The 22465-nt window shown below is 48.0% G+C and overlaps 1 protein-coding gene across 2 annotated transcripts in view; it reads left to right on the top strand.

The window, feature by feature from the left end:
- Positions 1 to 4160: 4160 nt before the first annotated feature.
- The window catches only part of C1QTNF12 (C1q and TNF related 12), a 32980-nt gene continuing 14675 nt past the window's right edge, over positions 4161 to 22465 (top strand). The window contains exons 1-2 of one of the 2 annotated variants that reach the window (XM_035120700.3): positions 4161 to 5304; positions 20329 to 20448. In XM_035120700.3, the coding sequence (XP_034976591.1) occupies positions 5116 to 5304; positions 20329 to 20448 (309 nt within the window). In that variant the 5' untranslated portion in view covers positions 4161 to 5115. The remainder of the gene's footprint in view (positions 5305 to 20328; positions 20449 to 22465) is intronic. The other variant, XM_060276202.2, reaches the window with a different exon arrangement.

Below are 22465 nucleotides of genomic sequence, written 5' to 3'. Positions count from 1 at the left end.
AGCCGGACCTACCTCACAGGGTCGTTGTAGGGTGGGAAACCATGTGTGCCGCCTTGAGCTCCTTGGAAGGGGGGGGGGAGAGGTGGGATATAATGTAAATGCAATAAAAAAATAAAGATAAATAAAACCATCCCTAGGTCACCCTGGTTAAAAACCCAGAACCAGGCATAGGCAAACTTGGGCCTCCAGATGTTTTGGGACTACAACTCCCATCATCCCTGACCACTGGGCCCATTAGGGATGATGGGAGTTGTAGTCCCAAAACATCTGGAGGGCTGAGTTTGCCTATGCCTGCCCAGAACCAACCTGGACTGGATAGCTCAGTTGGTTAGAGCAGTGGTTCCCAACAGGTGGTCCACGGACCCCCAGGGGTCCGCGAGCTATGCCAGAGGGGTCCGCAAGATGCTATTAGAATAAAAAATATATTAAATATATTTCGTATGATAACAGATTTTTTGTTTTGGCCGCTTCCTGCATGAGCAGAGTCTAGCGCAAAACTAGAATTAGATGAGGCAGTAGTTCTGCTGTATGCCGTTAGGTGGCCGTTTACAAACACTACTGTTTTGCAAAGAGGCAGCGCACGCATTCTACTAATGCTCACCTCCCCAAGATGCTTTGCGCACGTCGGCTTCATTTGCGCTACTGCGCAGGTACCCTGTCTTCTCCATTCCCCTCCCTCCTCCCTGGACTCTTATAAAAAGACTCTTAATTTGGCTCTCACTTTTTAATTTTAGGATTAGGAATTAATGGGGGTCCTTGTCACAATAGCGGCTCAATGAGGGGTCCTCGAGAAAAGTTTGTTGGGAACCCCTGGGTTAGAGCATGGTGCTGATAACGCCAAGGTTGCAAGATCGATTCCCCGTATGGGATGGCTGCATTTTCCTGCATTGCAGGGGATCAGACTAGATGATCATCGGGCTCCCTCCCAACTCTCTGATTCTATGAATGGATAAATACTTAACAGGCTCCCGCCCCCACCTCCCGCCTGCTTCCAGCTCACATCATCTTTCTCCTGCCCTTCCCCTTGCATAAATAGCTATCTTGCATTCCTGAGAACTATGTAGCAAGCCATTCTCTGCTAATAATATTTAACTTTCCTTGGCGTCTCCTGGTACTTATGCTCCTGTTCAGGTTAGTTGTAGACGGCCCCGCGAGTTTGTAAGTGTACTTGATGACACGTTAATAGGACGATCTGTCATATTGCAGCTAAACAGCCCAGACGGTTCCGCAGACCGTGGCAAGGATTGGCGTTCTCGCGACGGCTCTTTCCTCCTCCTAGAACACACCTAACATCTCCGCACCCCTCAAACATCCCAGACTCTGCATGCAACTTTTCCTTAAGCATGTCTAGAGTCGAACCTTTTAAGTATTCGGCACCAAAAGGTAAACAAACCCCCTGCCAAGCTGACCCGGCAGCTGCAATTGGGATAAATTACGGGGGGGTGTCAGTATTTTTTTTTAAAAAAAATACTTTAAAAATGTTTATTACAATGTGTTGCAAACCTTATTGCTTCAGGGAACTCCGCCCCCCCCCCCCGGCCACCATCCCAGATCTGTCTGCCAAAGAACCCCAAGTTTGTTAAAAAAATGAAATTAAGAAATATCCGCTTGTGAAGGAGGTCCTAACTTAGCCCAGTTACAGGTAGGTAGCCGTGTTGGTCTGAGTCGAAGCAAAATAAAAAAAATTTTCCTTCAGTAGCACCTTAAAGACCAACTAAGTTTATATTTTGGTATGAGCTTTCGTGTGCATGCAGTGTGTATCTGAAGAAGTGTGCATGCACACGAAAGCTCATACCAAAATATAAACTAACTTAGCCCAGGCTCATATAAATGTAGATAGGATCATGGAGCTGTATTTATTGTTGTTAATAATAATAATATATTAAATTTGTATACCATCCTTTACCTGCAGGTCTCAGGGCAGTTCGCAACATAAAATCACAATTTAAAAAAATAACAGAATACATAATAAAAACAAGAACAAAAACAACTCGATAATACCCTCTCCCCAACACATTTTAAAAGAGCGTTGGATGTCAATCAGCTGAAGAGTTGGAAGGTACCCCAAGGGCCATCTAGTCCAACCCTCTGCAATGCAGATACTCCCCCCCTCCCAAGATTCAAAAGGAAAAATTGGAGAAAAATGTACAGATGGAAACAAACCAAAATTAAATTCAGCAAGCAAGTGTGAAGTTCAGCATTTAGGCAAAGTGACAATCAAATGCAGGAGTACAGGAGAGGGGCGCTGCCTGGCTTGGCAGCGACCAATACAAAAAGGCTGTCGGGATTGCAGTCATTCACAAGGTGTGCAGGGTGGGGGGCATAGCTGAGTAGTAGAGCACCTGCTTTGCATGCCGAAGGTTGATTTCCTGGCATCTCCAGGTAGGGCTGAGAGAGGTCCGCGTCTGAATCCGTGGAGAGTCATTGCCAGCCAGTGAAGACCTGACTCGAAATGGCAGCTTCCCAGATTGCTAATCTGACCATGAGTTGGCAGCGTGACGCAGCTGCAAAAGGGGCGAATGCGATTTTAGGCTCCATGAATAGAGTCATGAGTTTCCAACTGTGATTAGTCCCACCTTTATTCTGTGCTGACCAAACCTCCTCGTTTGAGGCACCACTCTTTAAGGAAGGTTGCAGATGGATTGGAATGGGCTGCCGGAGGGCCACAGAGGCGATCTGGGGGTAGAGGAAATAAAGAAACGTTGACTGAACGTTTGATGAGCCTGGAGGAGAGAAGACAAGGGGAGGCAATCTTCTCTGTTGCCGCTTGATGGAACTCAGCAGGGAGGAGGGTGATTTGGCTCTGCCTGCCATTGGCTTTGGCGCCACCTACTGTTGAGCTCCCTGCTTTCTACCCTACCAGTCCCAATAGGCACCAGCCATCACTGATTACAATAGGTAGAATAGAATAGATTAAACCGTTCACTGTCTGGAGAAGCAATCTGACCTGGGGAAACACAGCATTGCCTTTCCCATTTAAAGTTGTGTCCACTCAAGCCGATGTTGTTCTAGCCTAATACTGTGGGGGTATTGTTTTTGTTTGTTATTGCGGCATGCGTTTTTGTGTTTTTATATAGTTATGTTTGTGTTTTTATATAGCAAACCACCCCCTGATCTTTGGATGAAGGGCAGTATAGAACTTCAACACATAATACTAATAATAATCTCCAGGTAGGGCTGAGAAGAGTCCCCTATCTGAATCTCTGGACATGTTGTGCCAGCAACATTGAGCTGGCTCAGTAGAAGGCAGCTTCCTATATCTTAAGGGAAGGGATTGTAGCTCAGTAGCAGAGCCTCCCAGATGGTCCCAGGTTCAATCCCTGCCATCTCCAGGCAGTGCTACGAATGTCCCCTGCCTGAAATCCCAGGGGGCTGCAGCCAGCCAGTGTAGACAATACAGGGCTAGTAGGACCAGTGGCCTAAGTCAGGAGAAGCCAGCTCTCTACATTCCTAAAAGGCAGGTAGCCAGCTTCATAGAGGACAAGCCTGTTGATGGTAGAGGCAGTAAGCCAGCCCTGTTGCATTTGGGTGCCTGAGCGCCTTTCCTAAAGTCCTGCCCTTCTGGTTCCACTGCATGAAATCTCATTGATCATCCCTTCTCCTGTGCTCCCAGTTCAGAGCTGGATCGCCAGCACGCCAAGATCTGCCCTTGACCTCAGTGAACCCGCACCCCTCACTTTGTTAAGTCCAGCAAGGTGCTAGACCTGGGATAGCTCCGTTGGCAGAGCGCGAGGCTCTCAATCTCAGGGTCGTGGGTTCAAGTCCCATGTTGGGCGGAAGATTCCTGCATTGCAGGGGGTTGGACTAGATGACCCTCGTGGTCCCTTCCATCTCTTCCCAATTCTATGAAAGCTAACAGTGCTCCACTTGTACAGTGTTCTCTGCTGAGAAGCGGCGATCCCAGTCTGAGATAATGGGGAAGAGAATTTTTGGAAGGGGCTAGGTGGGAGGGAATGCACAGAGAGACATTTCTGATTTAAATGTTCTTTGGCACAGGGAAAGATTCCACTTATCCACCAGTCTCCCCTTAATAGGAGTCTGAAAAGACCAGCCCTGACAGCTCATTAGAATGTGATCCCTCCCTCTCTGGCTGGGTCTCACTTCCCTCCCTCCTTCAAGTTGATGGGAAACTCTCCCACAAAACTAGTATTTATTTGCCGAGCGACAACCAAGGAGGCTTTTGCCGGTCTGCCACTGGCGGGAAAGGAACGGAGAGCAGACGGGCATTTGGAAAGCGGTCGAGAGCAAAGAGAGAGAGAGAGGCCCAATTAGAGAGAGAACGAAGATTTGGACCCCAGTTTTTGGAGTTAACGGGATCCAGGCTGAAAAGTTTGTTTTCTTCCCTACGGAGGTGATTGCCAAATCGTTTATCTGCAAATTTCTGCGCCCAGAAAAAGTGAGATAGTTGACTTTGAGCACTTTTGATGCCTTTGAGAGCTCCAGCTCCAGCATCTGTAAACACGATGTTTCCCACTGGTAAGGATCAGACTTTTTTTCCTTGCTGAGTTCAAGGTGGACAGAGAGCGAAGGCTGAGTGGATGTTTTCCGTGTCAGGAGGTGAACTTTCCCAGCAAGCGGCAAAGATAAAAAGAATTGTGAGGGTGCTCACCGCCCCCACCCTCAATCTGTTTTCAATTCCTTGTGTGCGTGGTTTTGTTTTGCTATTTCGTCCCTTCACCTGCTGCTGATTTGAATCTAGAGGTCTGAAGACGTTTGGGTGAGGAAGGAGACTTAAATGTGAAATACTGGGCAGGTGTCCGCTGAACTCCACCAGTCAGTCAGATTCTGGGTTTGTATCTTCCCAAGCTGCTGTTATCAAGGAGTAACTTCAAACCGTGAGTTGTTTTGGCTGGGCAAAACCTGATCAACCATCTGTTCCAAAGGAGCATCAAATTTGCTCACCGTGATCATTCTCTGCCCGTGAACGGACTCAGTTGGCCAGGCAAGGACTAAACTGCATTGCACATTTCGATTTTTTTAAGAGGCGAAAGGAAGCGAACCACATTTCTCTCCAAAGACTCCCAGGCATTTTGATTTCCCTCTCTGGAGGGGGTCGTCTCCCTCTCTCTCTCTCTCTCTCCCTCCCCCCCCCTCTCTCGTCTTTCCATTTGAAAGATGTCCGGCAAAGCCAAGATGAAATGTTGGACTTGGTTAGTTTTGGCAGCTTTGGTGTGCCAAGAGTTTTCCCACATCCGAGTAGCGGTGGCCAAGAAAGAGAGAAAGAAGCCGAAGGAGCCTAATCAGTACACAGAGCCTTTCAACGGGACTCTTTCCAACAGCGAAGAACTCAACACACACTCCAAGGTAGCTATGCAAATATATATGCCTGTTCTCAGCTCCTCTTTTCAGTCAATCTTCAAGAGTCAGATGGAGGGGGGCGGGGTGGAATCTCTTTTAAAAAATATCTTTTTCATTCACGTGACAGCACAGTTGGATTCCCATTTCACAGATGGGGAAAACTGAGGATGACGTAAAGTTAGGCGGCCAAGGCACAGAACCTACACACAGGCAGGGTTAAGGAGGAATCATTTCATTTCCATGCCACTCAAGACTGACAATAGCTCTGTTTGCTGAAGGTTGTTCTTTAAATGCATGAAAAAATCTCACTTTTTTTGGGGGGGGGAGATGTCCACTTTCTGAGAAATTATGCATTTTGTCTGCCTTTGCTACTTAAGGATAACACTGCTTTGTAGGCGTTTTCCCACCACAAAATACCTTTTTTTTAAAAAAAAATAAAAATCGGAATTGGAAGAAGCACGCAACCCATTTTGTTAACTGTTCTGATCAGTTTGTGAATTAGGTCAGAGGCCAGTTTGCTTTAAAACGCAACACAAATAAAACTCCCCTCCATCCCAATCCAAGGGTCTGCTCTGTGGGCTCAGTGAGGATGCTGTCTGAACTGATGGAAGGAATTGCCGCAGGAGGCAGCAATGGCTGCTCATTGAATTGCATGGCTTTAAAATAAGGCTGCCGGCTGTTGCTGTGACTCCAATGCCCATCATCCCCAACCAAAATGGCCGAAGGTCAGGGATGATGGGAACTGTAGTCTATCAACAACAACCAGAGGGCAACAGGTTCCCCTGTCAGTGTTGAGGTCAGAGATATGAGTGCCTAACAGCTATGATCTGTGTCCAGCTAAGTTCTACTCGGAAGAGGCCCATTGAAATGAATGAATGGATCTGGGTTAGCTTCTATTTTGAGTAGATCTAGCTTTGGAGCCACCCCTGTGGGAGCTAAGAGCACAGCCTCATTTTCCGAGGTGATTTTTGTATGTCAGGAGATGGTCTTCCCGTCATGCCCGGCTCCTGGGCTTCCCAGAGATAATCCAATTTATAGGGATGGGTGAGCTTGTCGGTTTTGATTTTGCCCGTTTTTGTTTCTAATTTTTCCAATCTTTAGTTCAGTTCTTCACATTTCCACATCCGTTTGGTATTATTACTTTTTAAGGAAATGGTCTGCATCTTAGAGTACGTTTCTCCCTAGTGCGCTCTTCTTTTATTTGCATGTAATTTACACATTTTTGCAAGCAGTTTTCTGTGATAAAATACATTTTTAAACAAACCCTACTTTCTACTAACTTTTGCGTTTTTCATGCACATTCCCTCCCTCTGACACCTGCATTTTCAGACACACTCCTTGGCTGAAGAACCACATTGCAGAATTTGGAAAAGCCCGGTTTCCAAAGGATGGCTGTGGTTTTTTTTGTTTGTGGGTTGTTTCAGAAAATGCAAACTGAAAGTGTCTTCATATAGCTCACTTGGTTAGAGCATGGTGCCGGCAGTGCCAAGGTTGTAGGTTCAATCCCCCGTAAGGGCTGTAAATTCCTGCTTTGCAGGGGGTTGGACTAGATGATACTCAGGGTCCCTTCTAACTCTATGAGAAAATGCAAACCGAACTAAAATTATCCCCTTAATCCTAATGGTTCAGGCAACTTGGCCCAATCCTACAAAACTGTGCTCATACCCATCTTCTAATTCTGAAGGAGCAGAAAGCACTCTCACTTGCACCTGATGTTAGCCTTCCTTAGGTCTAACTCCAAGCACAGTTTGGTTAGCTCCAAAGCTTGTATGATTCTCATCCAACACACCTTGTTTTCAAGATGCATGCTCCAGGGATCCGAGTGGCTAGGCTGCCTTTGTGGCCTTTTCTCTCTTTTAAGTGTAGAGATGCAGCAAAGTGTGGTTAAGGATTGGCGGGGAGAGAGGATCTGATGGAGGTTTAGAAAAGCAAGTGTGTGAAGACCAGAGAAATGAGAAACTCTCTCCCCTCGGAGAAGCAGGCTGGCGGTAGGTTCAGGACAGGCAACTAGGTAGGTTCAGGTGATTACCGCAACACATAGTTAAACTGCGGAACTCACTCCCACAGGAGGCAGTGATTGCCACCAACTTGGATGGCTTTAAAAAGAGGATTAGGCAAATTCCTGGATGATAAGGCTATCAATGGCTACTAGCCATGAAGGCTATGGTCTACTTACCTCCTCTGCCAGAAGCAGTACACCTCTGAATTGTAGTTGGTGGGAATCACAAGAGGGGAGAGTTGCTCTTGCACTCAGGTCCTGCTTGCATGCTTCCCATTGGGGCATCTGGTTGGCCACTGTGAGAACAGGATGCTGGGCTAGGTGGGCCACTGGCCTGATCCAGCACCGCTCTTCTTCATTAAGCTTGTGTGATCATGCTTAGCCTCTTAGGCAAGAGGAGGCTCTTGTTTCTATCATGCCTTCTGCTTGTGAGTTTCCCAAAAGCATCTGTTGCAAAACAGGGATGTTGGGTTTGTAAGGCTCTCTTGCAATCTGTCGTGTCCCCCCCCCCTCCGCCTTCTACTCCTACACAAGGTTTGCTTCTGCACCGTTTCAGCCTCACAACAACCCTGTGAGGTAGGCTAGGCTGAGAGGGAGAGAGGCATGCCTCAGGTCACCCAGTGAGCCTCGTGGTTGGAGAAGGATTTGAACCTGGTCCACATCTGACACCCTGACCCTGTCATGCTTCCCGTTTTCTGCTGCTTTATATCACCTTGGAATATTTGCCCTGTTTCGGTCAGTATTCCCTGCTTGGGTCAGTGATGGTTGGTGCCCTCTGGGGCTGATGGGGCAGAAGCCAGGGAGCCCAGCAGTAGGTGGCGCCAGAGCCAATGGCAGGCAGAGTCAGGTCATTCTAGATTCATCCCCATCCTCCTGAATTCTACCAAGGAGGAGGAGGAAGCTGGCAGCCAAAGCCGCCTCGTGCGCTGGATGGCCGTGAAAAGGCAGGCAGGTGGCGGCAGGCCGAGGGCAGACCGAAGTTGGTGGGGCAGTGCCCCATCTGCACCAAGGAACCAGCTTCCACTACAACTCCTATCCGCCCTACCATGCTGGCTGCGGCTGTCAGTTTAGCAACATCTGGAGGGCCAAATTCTCCCCACACCCGGTCTTGGTCTATGTAGCCTGCCACCATCAGCTCCGACAGACTCTCTAGAGTAGGGCTGGGCGATACAGCGCTACATCACTGAAAACCGGTTTGAAGTCCCTATCATGATCATAATTTTTCACCTGGCAATATATCGCAAATCATGGTGTGTGTGTGTGTACGATGCAGAAATTGCAACACAGGGAAAACTGAAGCCAGCCGATGTCTCTGCATAGCTCCATCCTTATTTCAGACATCATGATATATCAGGCATGCCCAAACTTCGGCCCTCCAGATGTTTTGGACTACAATTCCCATCATCCCTGACCACTGGTCCTGTTAGCTAGGGATCATGGGAGTTGTAGGCCAAAACATCTGGAGGGCCGCAGTTTGGGGATGCCTGTGATATATATTGATGCATCGCAATGTTTAGCTGGTGATATATCGCGATTTTGAAAACCTTATATCGCCCAGCCCTACTCCAGGGTATCGACCAGGGAAGGGTCTGCCTCCCTTCACTTGTTACTGGAGAGGCCAAGGATTGAACCTGGGACTGTCTGCTTAACTCAGTGGCTCGAGCACCTGCAGGTTCAATCCCCACTGGCATCTTCAGGTAGGGCTGGGAGAGACCCCCTGCCTGAAACCCTGGGGATTTGCTGCCAGTCAGTGAAGGCACCATTGAGCTGGATGGACCAATGGCCTCATGCAAAATAAAGCAGCTCCCTCTGTTCCTATATCTTAAGAGAAGGGCTGCACCTCAGTGGCAGGGCATCTGCTTTGCATGCAGAGGTCTCGGGTTCAAACCCCACTGGCATCTCCAGGTAGGGCTGCCTGAAACCCTGGGGAGCTGCTGCCAGTCTGTGTAGACAACTGAGGTGACAATTGAGTGAGATGGACCAATGCCCTGACTCTGTATAAGGCACCGAAAATAGGTTCTCTAACTGCTGGGCAACATTGCTGCAGGAGGAGGACCCTCTGCACCTTCTGTTGCCACTATTGCAACGGAAGCCGCAGGCTTACTTCACAGCACCCTGGAGCCGGCCACGCAGAGGCACCTGCCACTCAGCAATGAGGGCTGCGGCCCCGGGAACCATCTGGGACTTGCCTTACCTGCAGGCGGCGGGCGGCGCAATGGGTAATCTGTGGCGCCGAGGGGCGTGACCGCCAAGCTGCAACACTTAATACCCCTTATAGACGCTTTGTTCCTCTTCAGCCTTAAGAAATACGCACACACACGCTCTCATAGGCACACACTGAGAAGTGTCATTCCCGTAATCTGTGGATGTCTGTGCAGGGGCTTAGCAGCCGGCAATTTACTCCATTGTGGTTAATTAGCTAATAGGAGCTAATTACCCTCTTGTGGGTGGGGAGAAGGAGAGAGATTTACCCTCCAGACAAGAGCTCAGAGACAATTGCTTCTTCTATATCTGGGCAATTAGGAGTGTGCGCCAATTAGTTGGGAAAGACTGTTGCTTGATGGCACGGCCAACGCGGCGCTTTATTTAGTCTGAATCCGCCGGTTCGTTTTTCTGGTTTTTGTCTGAGCTGTTGGGTTTCCTGGAAGGGAGCTTGTTTGTCAAGGAAGAGGCTCTGTGGTCGTGGGTGGGGGAGATGTGCTGGCTGGCTGCTCCACAGGCCCAGGCACAATCTCTTTTGGAAAGGTGGCCAGCCTTGTATCGAGTGCTGGGTTTTGGCTGAGATCTATGGGTGGGGACCCTAGAACTCTCAAGATCTTGTTGGTCTCCATCAGCCCAAGCCAGCATGGCCAGTGGAGTAGTAGTTTAATCATATTTTTGTACTCCAGTTCTCCTCAGCCTCAGCCAACCTGGCCACTGGCCCAAAGGATGATGGGAGTTGGAGTCCCACCACATCTGCAGAGCCATGGGTTCCCTGGTGCCTGACATAGGCAGGGAAGCATTCCATTGCCTTGTCTCTGTGGGATCTGACCAGTGGTGGACCTTTAAACTCGCACATAGTCATCCAGTGATAATGCTGCTGTCGAGTGATTATTTGATCAGAAAGTGGTGGCCTCACCTTCATTTGAGGTTTTTAAGCAGAGGTTGGATGGCCACCGGAAGAGGGGATTCTTCAGCTGCAATTCCTGCATTGCCGGGGGTTCCACCAGATGACCCTCGGGGTCCCTTCCAACTCTACAATTCTATGATTTTTTGATTCTATGACGTGAGTGGGAGTTTGTTTGTGTGTGATCCCAGAACATATTGGCCTGAGAAAGTGCCCAAATGACCTAGATCCATTATATTCAGTGGTCCAGGAGATCTTTCCAACATTGTAGGGCCTTAGCTTAATAGCTGAGCACATGCTTTGCGTGCAGAAGGTCCCCGTTCAAACCCCGACATCTCCAAGTCGGGCTGGGAGCATCCGCCGCCTAATACCCAGGGGTGCTGCTGCCAGTCAGTTTACACAATACTGAACTAGGTGGACGGAAGACTCTTGACTTCAGTAGACACCACTCCTCAAGATGGAACAATGGTCTGACTCTGCCTAAAGCAGATCCCTATGGTCCCGTGTCCCAAGGGAAGGGCCAATATCTCAATGGTAGAGCTCCTGTTCCTGGGGAACTGCTGCTGGTCAGGTGGTGATCCTGTGGCCCTCCAGATGTTGCTGGACTCAACCATTGGCCAACCGTCTGGAACGGTGAGAAGTTGTAGTTTAACCATGTTATAAGACTCTAGCTCCCTTCAGCCTCAGCCAGGGATGATGGGAGTTGCAGTCCAGCAACATCAGAAGGGTCAAGCATTTCCTACACCTGGATTAGAGATGACCAGCCATGATGGTGGCCATGTAGCCTACTTTACAGAGGAGGCTCCTCTATTTGAAGGGTTGCCTGGCAGAAGTCTAGTTCAAAGATAAAGGATACTAATAAGGGAGAGCCAAGCAGGGCAGGCAGGCTGCCCTTCATCCCCAGATCCTGAATGGCCAAATTGAGCAGACACACCCTTCATCTGCTCACAGCCTCCCCCACGACGGGTGCATTTTCTGTTTAAAACTATAGCAGCGATTTCTAAATTGTGCACCTATGTATATAAAAGAGTGTGTGCTGCGGACACAAATCTGTGTTCCTTTTCGTTGCTGCGTTCCCTTTTTCTCTGGTGATGCAACAGAAGTCGTCCAACTTGCACACCCAACTTTGCGATTCTCTGCACTCGGCCTCTCTCAGCCTCACTTTTCCTGGCCTGTAGAATGGGAGTAAAAATGGATGGATTTCAGAAGGTTCTTGTATGGATTGGAAAGAGCTGGAAGAGAGAGTGGGCCATCAGCTCATCGCCTTGTGGTAGTTCATGTGCTAGATGGTCGGAATTATATATATTTTTGAAAAGTCTGTTCGACAAATGTGTGGAAGGGTATGTTTGTGTGCTAAGCTTCAGAGGAGCCCTATTAGATGAGATCTGTTAGATGTTAACTGCCAATGGGCCTGGAGGCTTGAATCCTATCTACAAACAGCACAATCATTCCCCAAGTGTCAGCATTCTTATAGAGCCCAAGCCCTTCAGAATTCGCACACAGGACAGAGGCATCAACAGATTAGAGGTTCGTGAAAGTTTATGTAAATTAAGTGGGGGAACAGACCCCAAAACAACCCAGTGAGGACTGAGCATGCCCAGAGGCCATGACTAATTGCCTAGTTGCTTGGAACCCTTAACGGGAGCATTCCACGCTGCAAGACTGTGTTGCAGACTCCACTTTTAATTATCATGGCCAATAGCCTGCAACAGATCTATCCTCCATTTGTCTTTAGCCATTGCTATTATCCCATGGCAGGGAATCACATTGTCAGTGCATTATAATTTGCACATTATGAACAGGATGCAACCTAAGACGTATCAGTCTAAACATCAAAGAGAGAGGTCTGCATAGAGATCAAGGTAGGGGGGGGAGCAGTGTCCAATGATGAGGATGAGGATGACGATGATGACTTTCCTCCCAAACTGGGACTCAAGGCGGCTTACAAAATTAAGGCAACACTGATAACATACACAAAACTAAAATCCAATAGCTAAGAAGTAATTAAACCATGATAGAATTAAAACAATATAAAAACCAATCTATTAAAATGCAGATGGCAAAAACAGCGCAGCACTCTTAAAAGCCCTTTCCTTTAAAGTTGTTAGCTCCCCAAGGCCTGCTGGAATACAACAGTCTTCACCTTCACTAGTGGAAGGACAACAAGGAGGGAGCCAGTCTAACTTCTCTAGGGAGTTCCAAAGTCTGGGAGCCACCACTAAGAAGGCCCTCTCCTGCATCCCCATCATACCTGCGAGGGTGGCAGGACCAAGAGAAGGCTCTCTCCCAAGGATCTCAGAGCTTGGGCAGGTTTGCATCTGGGAATACCTTTCAAATAGCCTGGGCCTAAGCCAGGCTTCCTCAGCCTCGGCCCTCCAGATGTTTTTGGCTTACAACTCCCATGATCCCTAGCTAGAAGGACCAGCGATCAGGGATGATGGGAATTGTAGTCTCAAAACATCTGGAGGCCCAAGGTTGAGGAAGCCTGGCCTAAGCTGTGTAGGACTTTATAACCAGCACTTTAAATTGTGCCTGGAAACAGACCAGTAGCCAGTTATAACCAGGTAGTCGTGGGCTTCCTATGACCAACCCCGGTCAACCGTCTGGCTGCAGCTCATTGGCCCTTCTGAAGTTTCTGAGCACGCTTCCAAGGCAGCCCCTCTGTGCGCGGCAATCTGTTCAGTCTCCTGGACCAGCCTCCGCTGTGGCCGTGGGTCCACCCCCCCCCTGCTTTGGCTTCTTGTTCGCCGTGGTGGCTCAGCCACCCCGGCTGGGCTGCAGGCATCTCCCTTCAGCTGCCGGAGCCTGCCTTTGCCAAGACGAACAGAGCGCGGCTTACATGCTCATTCCCGGGATTGCTCATGCATGCCATAGTAATTAAATAATAATACCACAAGGACAGAACATTCATTTTAACTGTCAGTCACGCCGGCTGGTGGTGGGGAAAGCAGGGAGCGCCCGGCCTGCCTCTCTCCAAGAGGGATTTGTAACTCAAGGAAGCCAGCGGCGGTGGCCAGGCCTGCGTGGCTTCTCTTTGCGGCCGGTGCGAGGCGGCTGCAGAAGAGAGCCCTGGCACGAGGCTCTGTTTGCAGCCTTTCCCACGCTCGTGTGATCGCAGAGCACAGCCCAAAAGCTCATTGGGAAAAGATATATTATTATTACTGTTATTTTGGTGGTGCTCTTTGTACAAACTTGCAGCTAGGTCCTCACAAACTGCATAGGAAGCTGTCTTGTGCATTGCAGGGGCTGGAGCAAGTCAATATGAGGGGAGGTTGGGACATTTTGCATTGCAGAGGGTTGGACCAGATGATGGAGGAGTGGAATATTATGCATGCACAATGTGGAGAAAGTGAACTGGGGAAGCTTTCTTCCTCCCTCTCTCCTAATGCCAGAACTCGTGGACATCCAGTGAAGCTGAATATGGAATGGTTTAGGATAGATAAAATGCGATCCAGATGCAGGGCTCCTCTTTATGTCCTGATGAGAGAGAGTTGGACTTCGCAGCCATACTGCAACCTGCTGTCAAACACCTCCCGATTCAAAGGTAGTCTATCATGGAAGGTGGGGAGGAGTATATTGCTGTTCGATGAACACAACCCCAAAGTCCTCCAGTAGAAAAGCAGAGCCTGAAACATGGTTTGATATTTGTCTAGAAAACGAGGTGTCAGAACTCATCATGAACCTTGTTCTCTTATCATGGCAATAGCGCCCACCTGAGAGGTGCCAGAACTGAGTTCCCGTGAGTTCCGGCCAGGGGTGCCAACTTGAATAAAATATTGGGGGGGGAGGTAAGCCCCCACACTGCACAATCAATCACATGATGCACTGCACGCACACCATTTGAATGGCAGTGCCCATCAACTTTGGGGGGTGGTGGCTCCCTCGGCCCCTACGAATTGGCTCCTATGGTTTAGGCTGAAAAAATGTTCTGCCTTAGAGTGACGGTGGGGAACCTCAGATCTGGGGGTCAGATGTAGCCCTCTGGGGTTCTTATCTGGCTCCTGGATCTCTCCCTGGACGACACTCCTCACCAGCCCTGCTTTGCATCCTCCTTGAGTGTTTTTGCCTGACTGGAACATGTCCTTGAGCTCCGATCATGCCTCTTTGCTTGCCTGGATGGAGGACAGAGAGGGCTGTGCCAGTGTGTCTGTGAAAACTAGCCTACTGAATGAAGGTAAAATTTGCATTCTTGGCCCTGCCCACATTTGCCTCGGGGCCCCACCCACCCTTGGCATGTGGCCCTGGGCAGGTCACCCAGAAGGAAATGTGGCATTCAGGCTGAAAAACCCCTGATTTTGAGGCTAGGCCTTTGGTGGGAGAGCAAATAGCGAACTTGAAACCTGAAAGTTCACGTGAGGCTCAGAGAAACCCAAGGATTTGCGGAAGAAGGGTGGGGGGAGCTTGGGGGAGGGAGGCTCCCCCCCTTAAAAAAAATCAGTCCAGTATTGGATTGAGCATGTTCAAGTGGGCACAGCATGTTGACTATCAGGGGGGTTAAAATGGAAAACTAGGGCAGAAACAGAAAGGTGTGTCCACCAGGGAACCAACGCAGAGCTGGCCGTCGGGAAGCCTAACATGGCAACATTTCCCCTGGAGGTTCTACCTGTAGGATTTTTAGAAATTTAGAATTTACTTCTTGAATTTTTTGTGGGTACATTCAAGTTAGGAGAAGTTGCTCAAGAGGTATTCCTCCTGCGAGCACCCCCTCCCAAGACATTTGTTTCACCGGCAGCAATTTGGGATCCCGTAAAACACTTGATTCCTGATCCCGTACTTGGGATGTCTGCTTGACCCGAGGGCGTGCTTGACAGATCTAACATTGACACTAATTACTCAATTACCATGGAATGTGTGAAGGCTCTGCTGGAAATGACTCAGGCAGCCCCTTCCTTTGGCTCGCAAGCCAGACAGCTGCTATTCCGCAAGCCCCCACCTGGGGCAAGAGAGGAGGGGGGCGGTGCTGAGTGAGCCAGGGCGCTCCAATTGGTAGCCCTTGGGCCTGATCTGGCCCCAGGGGTTGCTAGGACATATGTTATGTAGCTGTAAAAAAAAGGGCGGGGGGGGGGGACCTGACACTTTCAACCAGTGACGGCTGGTGCCTGCTGGGATTGGTAGGGTTCCCTCCTCCTCCTCCTTGCTGAGTTCTACAAGGGCAACACTGAGGCCAAGAAGCAGGAAGCTGGCAGCCAGAGCTACCTTCCTGCCTGCTCTTCTCTTGGCCATTAGGAGACCATGCAAACTGCAGCATGACAACAACCTTACCTTTTTATGTATATAGGAAGATGATGATGATGATGATGATGATAATAATAGGTGGTATCCAACTGAGTCTTATACAGAGTAAACCAGTCTAAACTAATGTACATAAGTTACTCATGCCCATTCCATTTATTTCAATGGACCTACTCTGCGTGGGACTAACACTGTATGTAACATAACAATAAATGAAGAAGACAAGGGACAGGCAGCTGAGAGAAAACTCTTAGAAAGGGATTTTCTGATTCAGCTTCTAAATAGTAAGCTGATACTGAACTGAGCCCTTTGCTGAGTGGAGGGGACCCTCGGAGGAACTCTCTAAGTTTTCCCAACCATCCGGTAATTCTGGTTTGGGTGTCTCTGATTTCCTGAGTTCTTTTTTTCCTGAGTTTCTTTTTTCTTTTTGCCAACACCCTAATCTGAGAGGGATCCACCCCCCCTCCATCCAAGCCCCCTCCCTTAGATAAATCCCGACGTGTGCCAATATGCATTCTTCTTTTCTAATTTTGATACATTCTTTCCACCACCCCACCACCCCTTGCTTTCATTAACAAGCCCCAGATTCCAAGAGGTGATTCATTAAAGCTCCTGAGCTGACAGTTCATTCATTGGAGGGGCTCGTGACTCCCGGGCTTGTCTTCTTCTTCTTCTCCCTGTTGATGATGGAACTTTGGCATGTGATTTGGCTGGGGAGGCTGTCACTCCCAGATTCCATTTTTGACAGGCGATCGGTGGCAGTGGGCAGATGCTCTGCCACCAAGCTACGGACCTTTTCTTACTAGGAACAGAGGAAGCTGACTTACCCCATGACAGCTTTGCTCTTCTTCCACAATTGGAGGCAGGAATGCTTCTGAAAACCAGTTGCTGGAAGCCTCAGGAGGGCAGAGTTCTTTTCTCCTCGGGTTCTGCCTGAAGGTTTCCCAGAGGCATCTGATTGGCCACTGTGAGAACAGGATGCTGGAGTAGGTGGGCGTTGGGCCTGATCCAGCAGGGCTCCTTTTATGTTCCTATGTAAGTCACGTAATTGATCCTCCCAGCTTAATGACATCTACACCAGCTGGTCTTCAGCTGGCCCAGACCCAAGGCCCACCTCTGACACATGACCTATAATAAGCATGGGACCCATTTTCACATTTCCACTTTTGATTTATACTTTACTAGCGGGGAATGCCCAGGAATTTGTAGAGAAACCAATGAATATTGCGATTTATTTAAATAGGTAGTGTTATCTGTGAGCTTTTGGTCGCGCCGAAAACTGGGCAAAGTCGCACCAAAGTCCACCGTCTCGATTCAGAAATGGCACTTGGCACCCAGATGTTGATGAAGACCACTCTCCCCTCCCCCATCTCAGGAATCCTCGTGCCAAGCTTGGCGACGCTATCTCGAGAGGCGGCTGAACCAATAGAGGACAAACGGACAACCCGTTTTTCCAAAACGCACAGTAGATAATGCCTGATAATGTGCACAATTAAGCCTAAAATGGCAATTCACTGTGCAGTATGCCTTAGCATCGCCACCAAATGAAACCCAATGGTTTTTAAGCTTCATAATTGCCTAAAAGCTGAGAAGAAGGTATTGAAAACAGGTTTGTTTGTTTTTTTGCATGCTGGGAGAAGTCCAGTAAGCTGCCGAAGTAGAGTAGAAAGTGAACAGGGCGCCCCTGCTCCATAGAGATCTCCCACACTAGAAGCGTCAATATAGGAAGGTGGGGCATGTGATTGGCCAGAAATATGTATCTTATTAAAGAAATGGCTCATGTTTTTTCCTGCCATATTGCAGCACTCGTGGAGATTGATAGAGCGAGTGCCTCATCAGAAGAACGGATCCTAGCCCAGACACCACACATAGGACTCCTTTGGTCTTGTCAGCCTTAACTGGAATCCAACTTGGCGTCACCCACCTGGTGTAGACCCTGGAGCCCACGTGTAGGTCCTGATCCATTGGTTGAAGATTCATGATCTATATTGATTCCATGGGCTTATTGCTGGAGTCTTTTCCAACCATACCTGTGAATACCAGGGGTGGCACCTGGGCCCCCTTTGCATGGAAAAGACCTGCCCCCCACCCCCACAAGTCGGGGCCCTTCTCAGAGAACAAAAATTGGGAGCATCAATTGGGAGAGAGCACCCTTGGCACCCAGAAGGTTCCATGTTCAATGCCTGGCATCTCCAGTTAAAAGGGATCAGATAGCAAGGAAAAGAGCCTGGAGTGGCGATTGGGGGGGGGGGTCAAATCTGCCTAATTCACGGTTTCTGAAACAATACACAACATGAAACACAGCTGCCCTGTGAAACCCGCACTTCTCCAAACATAGCAATGCCAAATAGCATGTACCGTACAAAAGAGTGCACATGCTGGGGTAAAATGGCTTAGATGAGGGAAAATATACAACACACATTGTCTTAGGGGAACTCGCTTTGTAACCAAAGGTTAGGCAAAACTGCATACACAAATGTGTATATTGGGAGAAATCTGGACTAAAAAGCTGCTGAGTTTTTATGAGGATTTAAAAAAAGAAAATCTAACTTGGTGCAGAAGTGTGGAGGAGTGAATGGGGGGGGGGGAACTGAAAGTGACAGGGTCATAGAGCTGTAGAGCTGGAAGGGACATATAGCCAAAAACTCCAACGAAGGAGAGCCCCCCACTTTCTGAGGGATCCATTCCACTGTCAAATAGCTCCTGCCATCAGAAAACTCTTCCTAATGCTTAGTTGGAATTGCCTTTCTTGTAACGTGATTCCATTGGTTTGGGTCCTACCATCTGGAGCTACGGGGGGACGGGGGGCAAGCTTGCTCCATCTTCCATGTGACAGCCCTTTAGATATTTGAAGGTGGCTATCAAATTCCCTCTCAGTCTCCTCTTTTCCAAGCTAAGCATACCTTCAACCATTCCTCATAAGGCTTGGTTTCCAGACCTTTTATCATCTTGGCCACCCTCCTCTGAACACATTCCAGGTTGTCAAGATCCTTCTTAAACTGTGGTGACCAAAGCTGGACACAGTACTCCAGGTGTGGCCTGACCAAGGCAGAATAGAGCAAGACTATTACTTCCCTTGATCTGGACACTATACTTCTGCTGATGCTGCCTAGAATAGGCTTTCACACTTCATGGAAAAATACCTCAAGTTGGTATATAAGGCACCTGTCATGAATGCTGTAGTTGCAACCTGCACTGCAGAAGTTACATCGAATGATTGGACTAGGTGACCAGAAAGTTCTCTTTATGATTACGCACTCATAAGGGAACCAACAGAATTACCTGCCTGCGTTGTTAGGTGCCCATTGCTTCCTTGCAGGGCTTAGGTGCTCTGGTCTTGTTGCTATCTTCCAATCAGAATGCCTGGCCTCAGTGCCCTCTAGCTGTGAAATGGGGTTTTTTTTTTTTAATGCTTTAAACCACAAGTAAAGCATTTGAAAGCCGGAGGAGGAGGAAATGCTTCTCCGTGCAAACCTTCTAAGGGCAAAAATAAAATCTGCTTCTAATTTTAGTTAAAGTGGAAAATAAGTCTGGGCAATAGCGCCTTGGTGTTAATAGCAGGGGTGGACAGAAAGTAGATCTACTGGAGCTCAGTGGTATGATTTCTGACTCCCCATTATTTAACAATATAAGCTACAACAAAGGGCTTCAGTTCTATGCACAAGTACTTGCCTAATCTAGGAGCAAGTTGTATGTAACGTTGAGCCTCGGTGTTCCCCATCTGTAAAATGGGTCTTAATATTGAAGTGTGCAGGCATAGCTTGCTGTTTCTTAAAATTGTGAGGTTTTTTAAAAAAATAATATATCTCCCATGGCTAAGGCTTCTGCTTTTGTTTTGTCTCAGCCTCGGCATTTCTCCCCACCCCCAATTTTAAAAAATATTTTTTCCTCCTCAAGCATAGATGTGGCTCTTAATTTAGGTTTATGGAAAATGCAAAACAACCATTCTGAGACCTGAATTTCTGAACTGCAAAATTTGATTTTCAACCTTGGAAATCCTCATAGGGAAACTGAAGTATTTTCAGTCCAAAAATCAACCCTCAATGCCGAATTTAGGGGGTGGGGGCTGGGTGTTCCAGGTATCAATAAAAAATGGCTTTCTTTTCTGTTCTACTGAAGGAACCATTACTGAAAGCTGAGCAACACTGTTGGATTATATATCTATACATCTATATATGGGGTAATGTCAATTGAACAGTTAATGTGCAGAACAACAGGCCATTGTGAACATTCACAAGACTTTGCGGAGAATGTGCACATAACCTGTCCATGAATTCTGCAGATTTCCATATATATATATATATATATATATATATATATATATATATATATATATATAAAACCTCCAACAGGTCTTGGGGAATGAGCGTATCTCGAATGCATTTTTGTACATTCTCCAGCCAATATGCACAATCTTCAACAGGTCTTGGGGAATGTGCACATTTCCCGAGACCCTGTGGGAAATTATGTGTATACTGCCGAGGAAATGTGCACAGTTTACCCGTCAGGGACAGATTATGTGCACGTTTTCCGTGAGGCCTGATGATTGTGCACTATGGCCGGTTATTATGCACATGAACCACTCAACTTACATTACCTCCAGCACATTCACACGCAAACACACACACACATATATAATTGGCTGTGGATAAAAGACTCACAGTGCCCTCAATCCTTCTTCTTCTTTCCTTAGATGCTAGAGTCCCCAGACCCTCGCATCACTGACCCGCGTCGGACGTGGATTTCATTTGTACATCGTCCTGATGATGGCAGCAACTCCAAAAAGAAATGCAAAGGCAGAGATAAGAAATTAGTAGGTTATTCTCGGAAGCCCTTTTAGCTGTCCATTACAACCATCATGATAATAAACCCTTCCCTCTGGTTCTGAAGTTTCAGGGTGGGAGTGTCGTTAATCTGTGCAGTCAAAATGGCACCATCCATCCATGAGAGGGTGGGGTCAGTTTGGGGAAACGCCAAGGTTTGCAGAAGTAGAGAAGCATTTTGGGGGGTGGGCGGTGGGAAGATTGCAGTTTTATGCATGTCTATTCAGAAGTAGTCCAATGAGGTGTACTCCTCCCTGGTTAAATGCGGGGCCGGATTTAGGTTTGATGAGGCCCTAAGCTACTGAAGGTAACGGGGCCCTTTATATGCCCAGCTGAGCTGTCCTTTGTCAACAACAAATTGTCGCTGTTTTTGTGTGTTGAATATATGCTATACAGTAATTTATGGACCTAATAGGTACCTAAAGCCATTTGCACATAACAAAATACGTATTTTACCAAAGTAATTGTTGAGCTGAAATACAAATAAGAAGTATCTTAACAGTGAAATACAATTAAGAAAAAGTATATTAACAGTGAAATAATTATTAAGCTCTAACTTAAAACGATTGAGGAGCCCATTGCTTACATCATAGGAGCCTACGCAACACAAAACACTGTTGCTGTATGTAGGTTTTATTTTATTTGTTTCTTATCTTACATTTTGGAAATGAACATCCAGTCCCCCCCTTTAAATGTTTTTTGGGGGGCCCAAGAGAGTGGGGCCCTAAGCTGTAGCTTGTTCAGCTTATACGTAAATCCAGCACTGGTTCTAGTGTATAGTGTATAGGATTGCAACCTTGTGTGTGTGTGTGTGTGTGTTTGGAGTGGGGGGCAGGGGAGATTTTGCCACTCACATTTGTTTTGTGAGTCACCGGCCCCCAGTTCCGTCTTCTGCCTCGCCAGTTAAAAGATCTTGAGCTGCAGGGCTGCAAAGAACAGAAGAGGAATCCTGCAGCTTATATCCGGCCCATGGGTGTAGCCAGGATTTATGCTGTTTGCCGGGGCGGGGGGCGGGGGAAGGACACCCACCTGTCGCCATTTTCTTCCTGGCTCTGACTAGCTGATTTGGAATGAAACAACAGGTTTTTTTAATAAAAAAATTCTTTTGACCCCATGTGCTCAGAAAAACCTGTCATTTCGATTTCAGATATTCTGATTATTTCTACTTTCAGTTAAGTTTGTATTTATTTATTTACTGGATTGGGGGGGGGCAGGTGCTCCTCTGCCACCCATGATCAGGCCTCAGGTTTGCTGACTCCAGCATCCTGTTCTCACAGTGCCCACCCTTTTGCCTCTGGGAAGCCTGTGAGCAGGACCTGAGCGCAACAGCAAACTCTCCTCTCTTGCAGTTCCCAGAAACTGGTATGCAAAGATTTACTGCCTCCGATAGTGGAGGCAGAACAGAGCCCCCCATAGCTAGCAGCCGCTGGCAGCCTTGTCCTCCTCTAGCAGAGCCTCGTGTGATTTGCTTTCGGATTATTCTCCGCTTCAATCCCCGGTGTCTACAGTTAGGGTCTTTATCCTAGGAACAGGAGAAGAGCCTGCTGGATCAGGGCCCATGTAGTTCAGCATCCTGCTCTCATAGTGGCCAACCAGGTGCCTGTGGGAAACCAGCAAGCAGAACCTGAGCACATGAACATTACTCCGACTGTGAAGACAGAGCATAGCCATCATGGCTAGTAGGCGTTGAGAGCCTTGTCCTCCAGGTCTACCAAAGATCCTGAAGAGTGAATGCCAATGATTTGATATTGGGCTCAGTCAGTCGGGGCGAACCTTTGGCCCTTTGGATCCTGCTGAACTACAACTGCTGTCATCCCTGACCATCGGCTGCCCTTGCTAGGGCTGATGGGAGTTGTAGTTCAGCAACATCTGGAGAGCAGGAAGTTCCCCACTCCTGGAAGACCTGACCCAGCATCCGGCAAATTGTATTTTCATTGTTGGGGTTGTATTCTTTCTCTCCCCAACCGCACCCCCCCCCCCCCCGTTTGCATTGTTCTGTATTTTGTA

Source organism: Zootoca vivipara, chromosome 6 (genome assembly GCF_965207765.1).
Source record: "Zootoca vivipara chromosome 6, rZooViv2.hap1.1, whole genome shotgun sequence".
NCBI classification, from domain to species: domain Eukaryota; kingdom Metazoa; phylum Chordata; class Lepidosauria; order Squamata; family Lacertidae; genus Zootoca; species Zootoca vivipara.
This window is presented reverse-complemented; position numbering and strand designations above follow the sequence as displayed.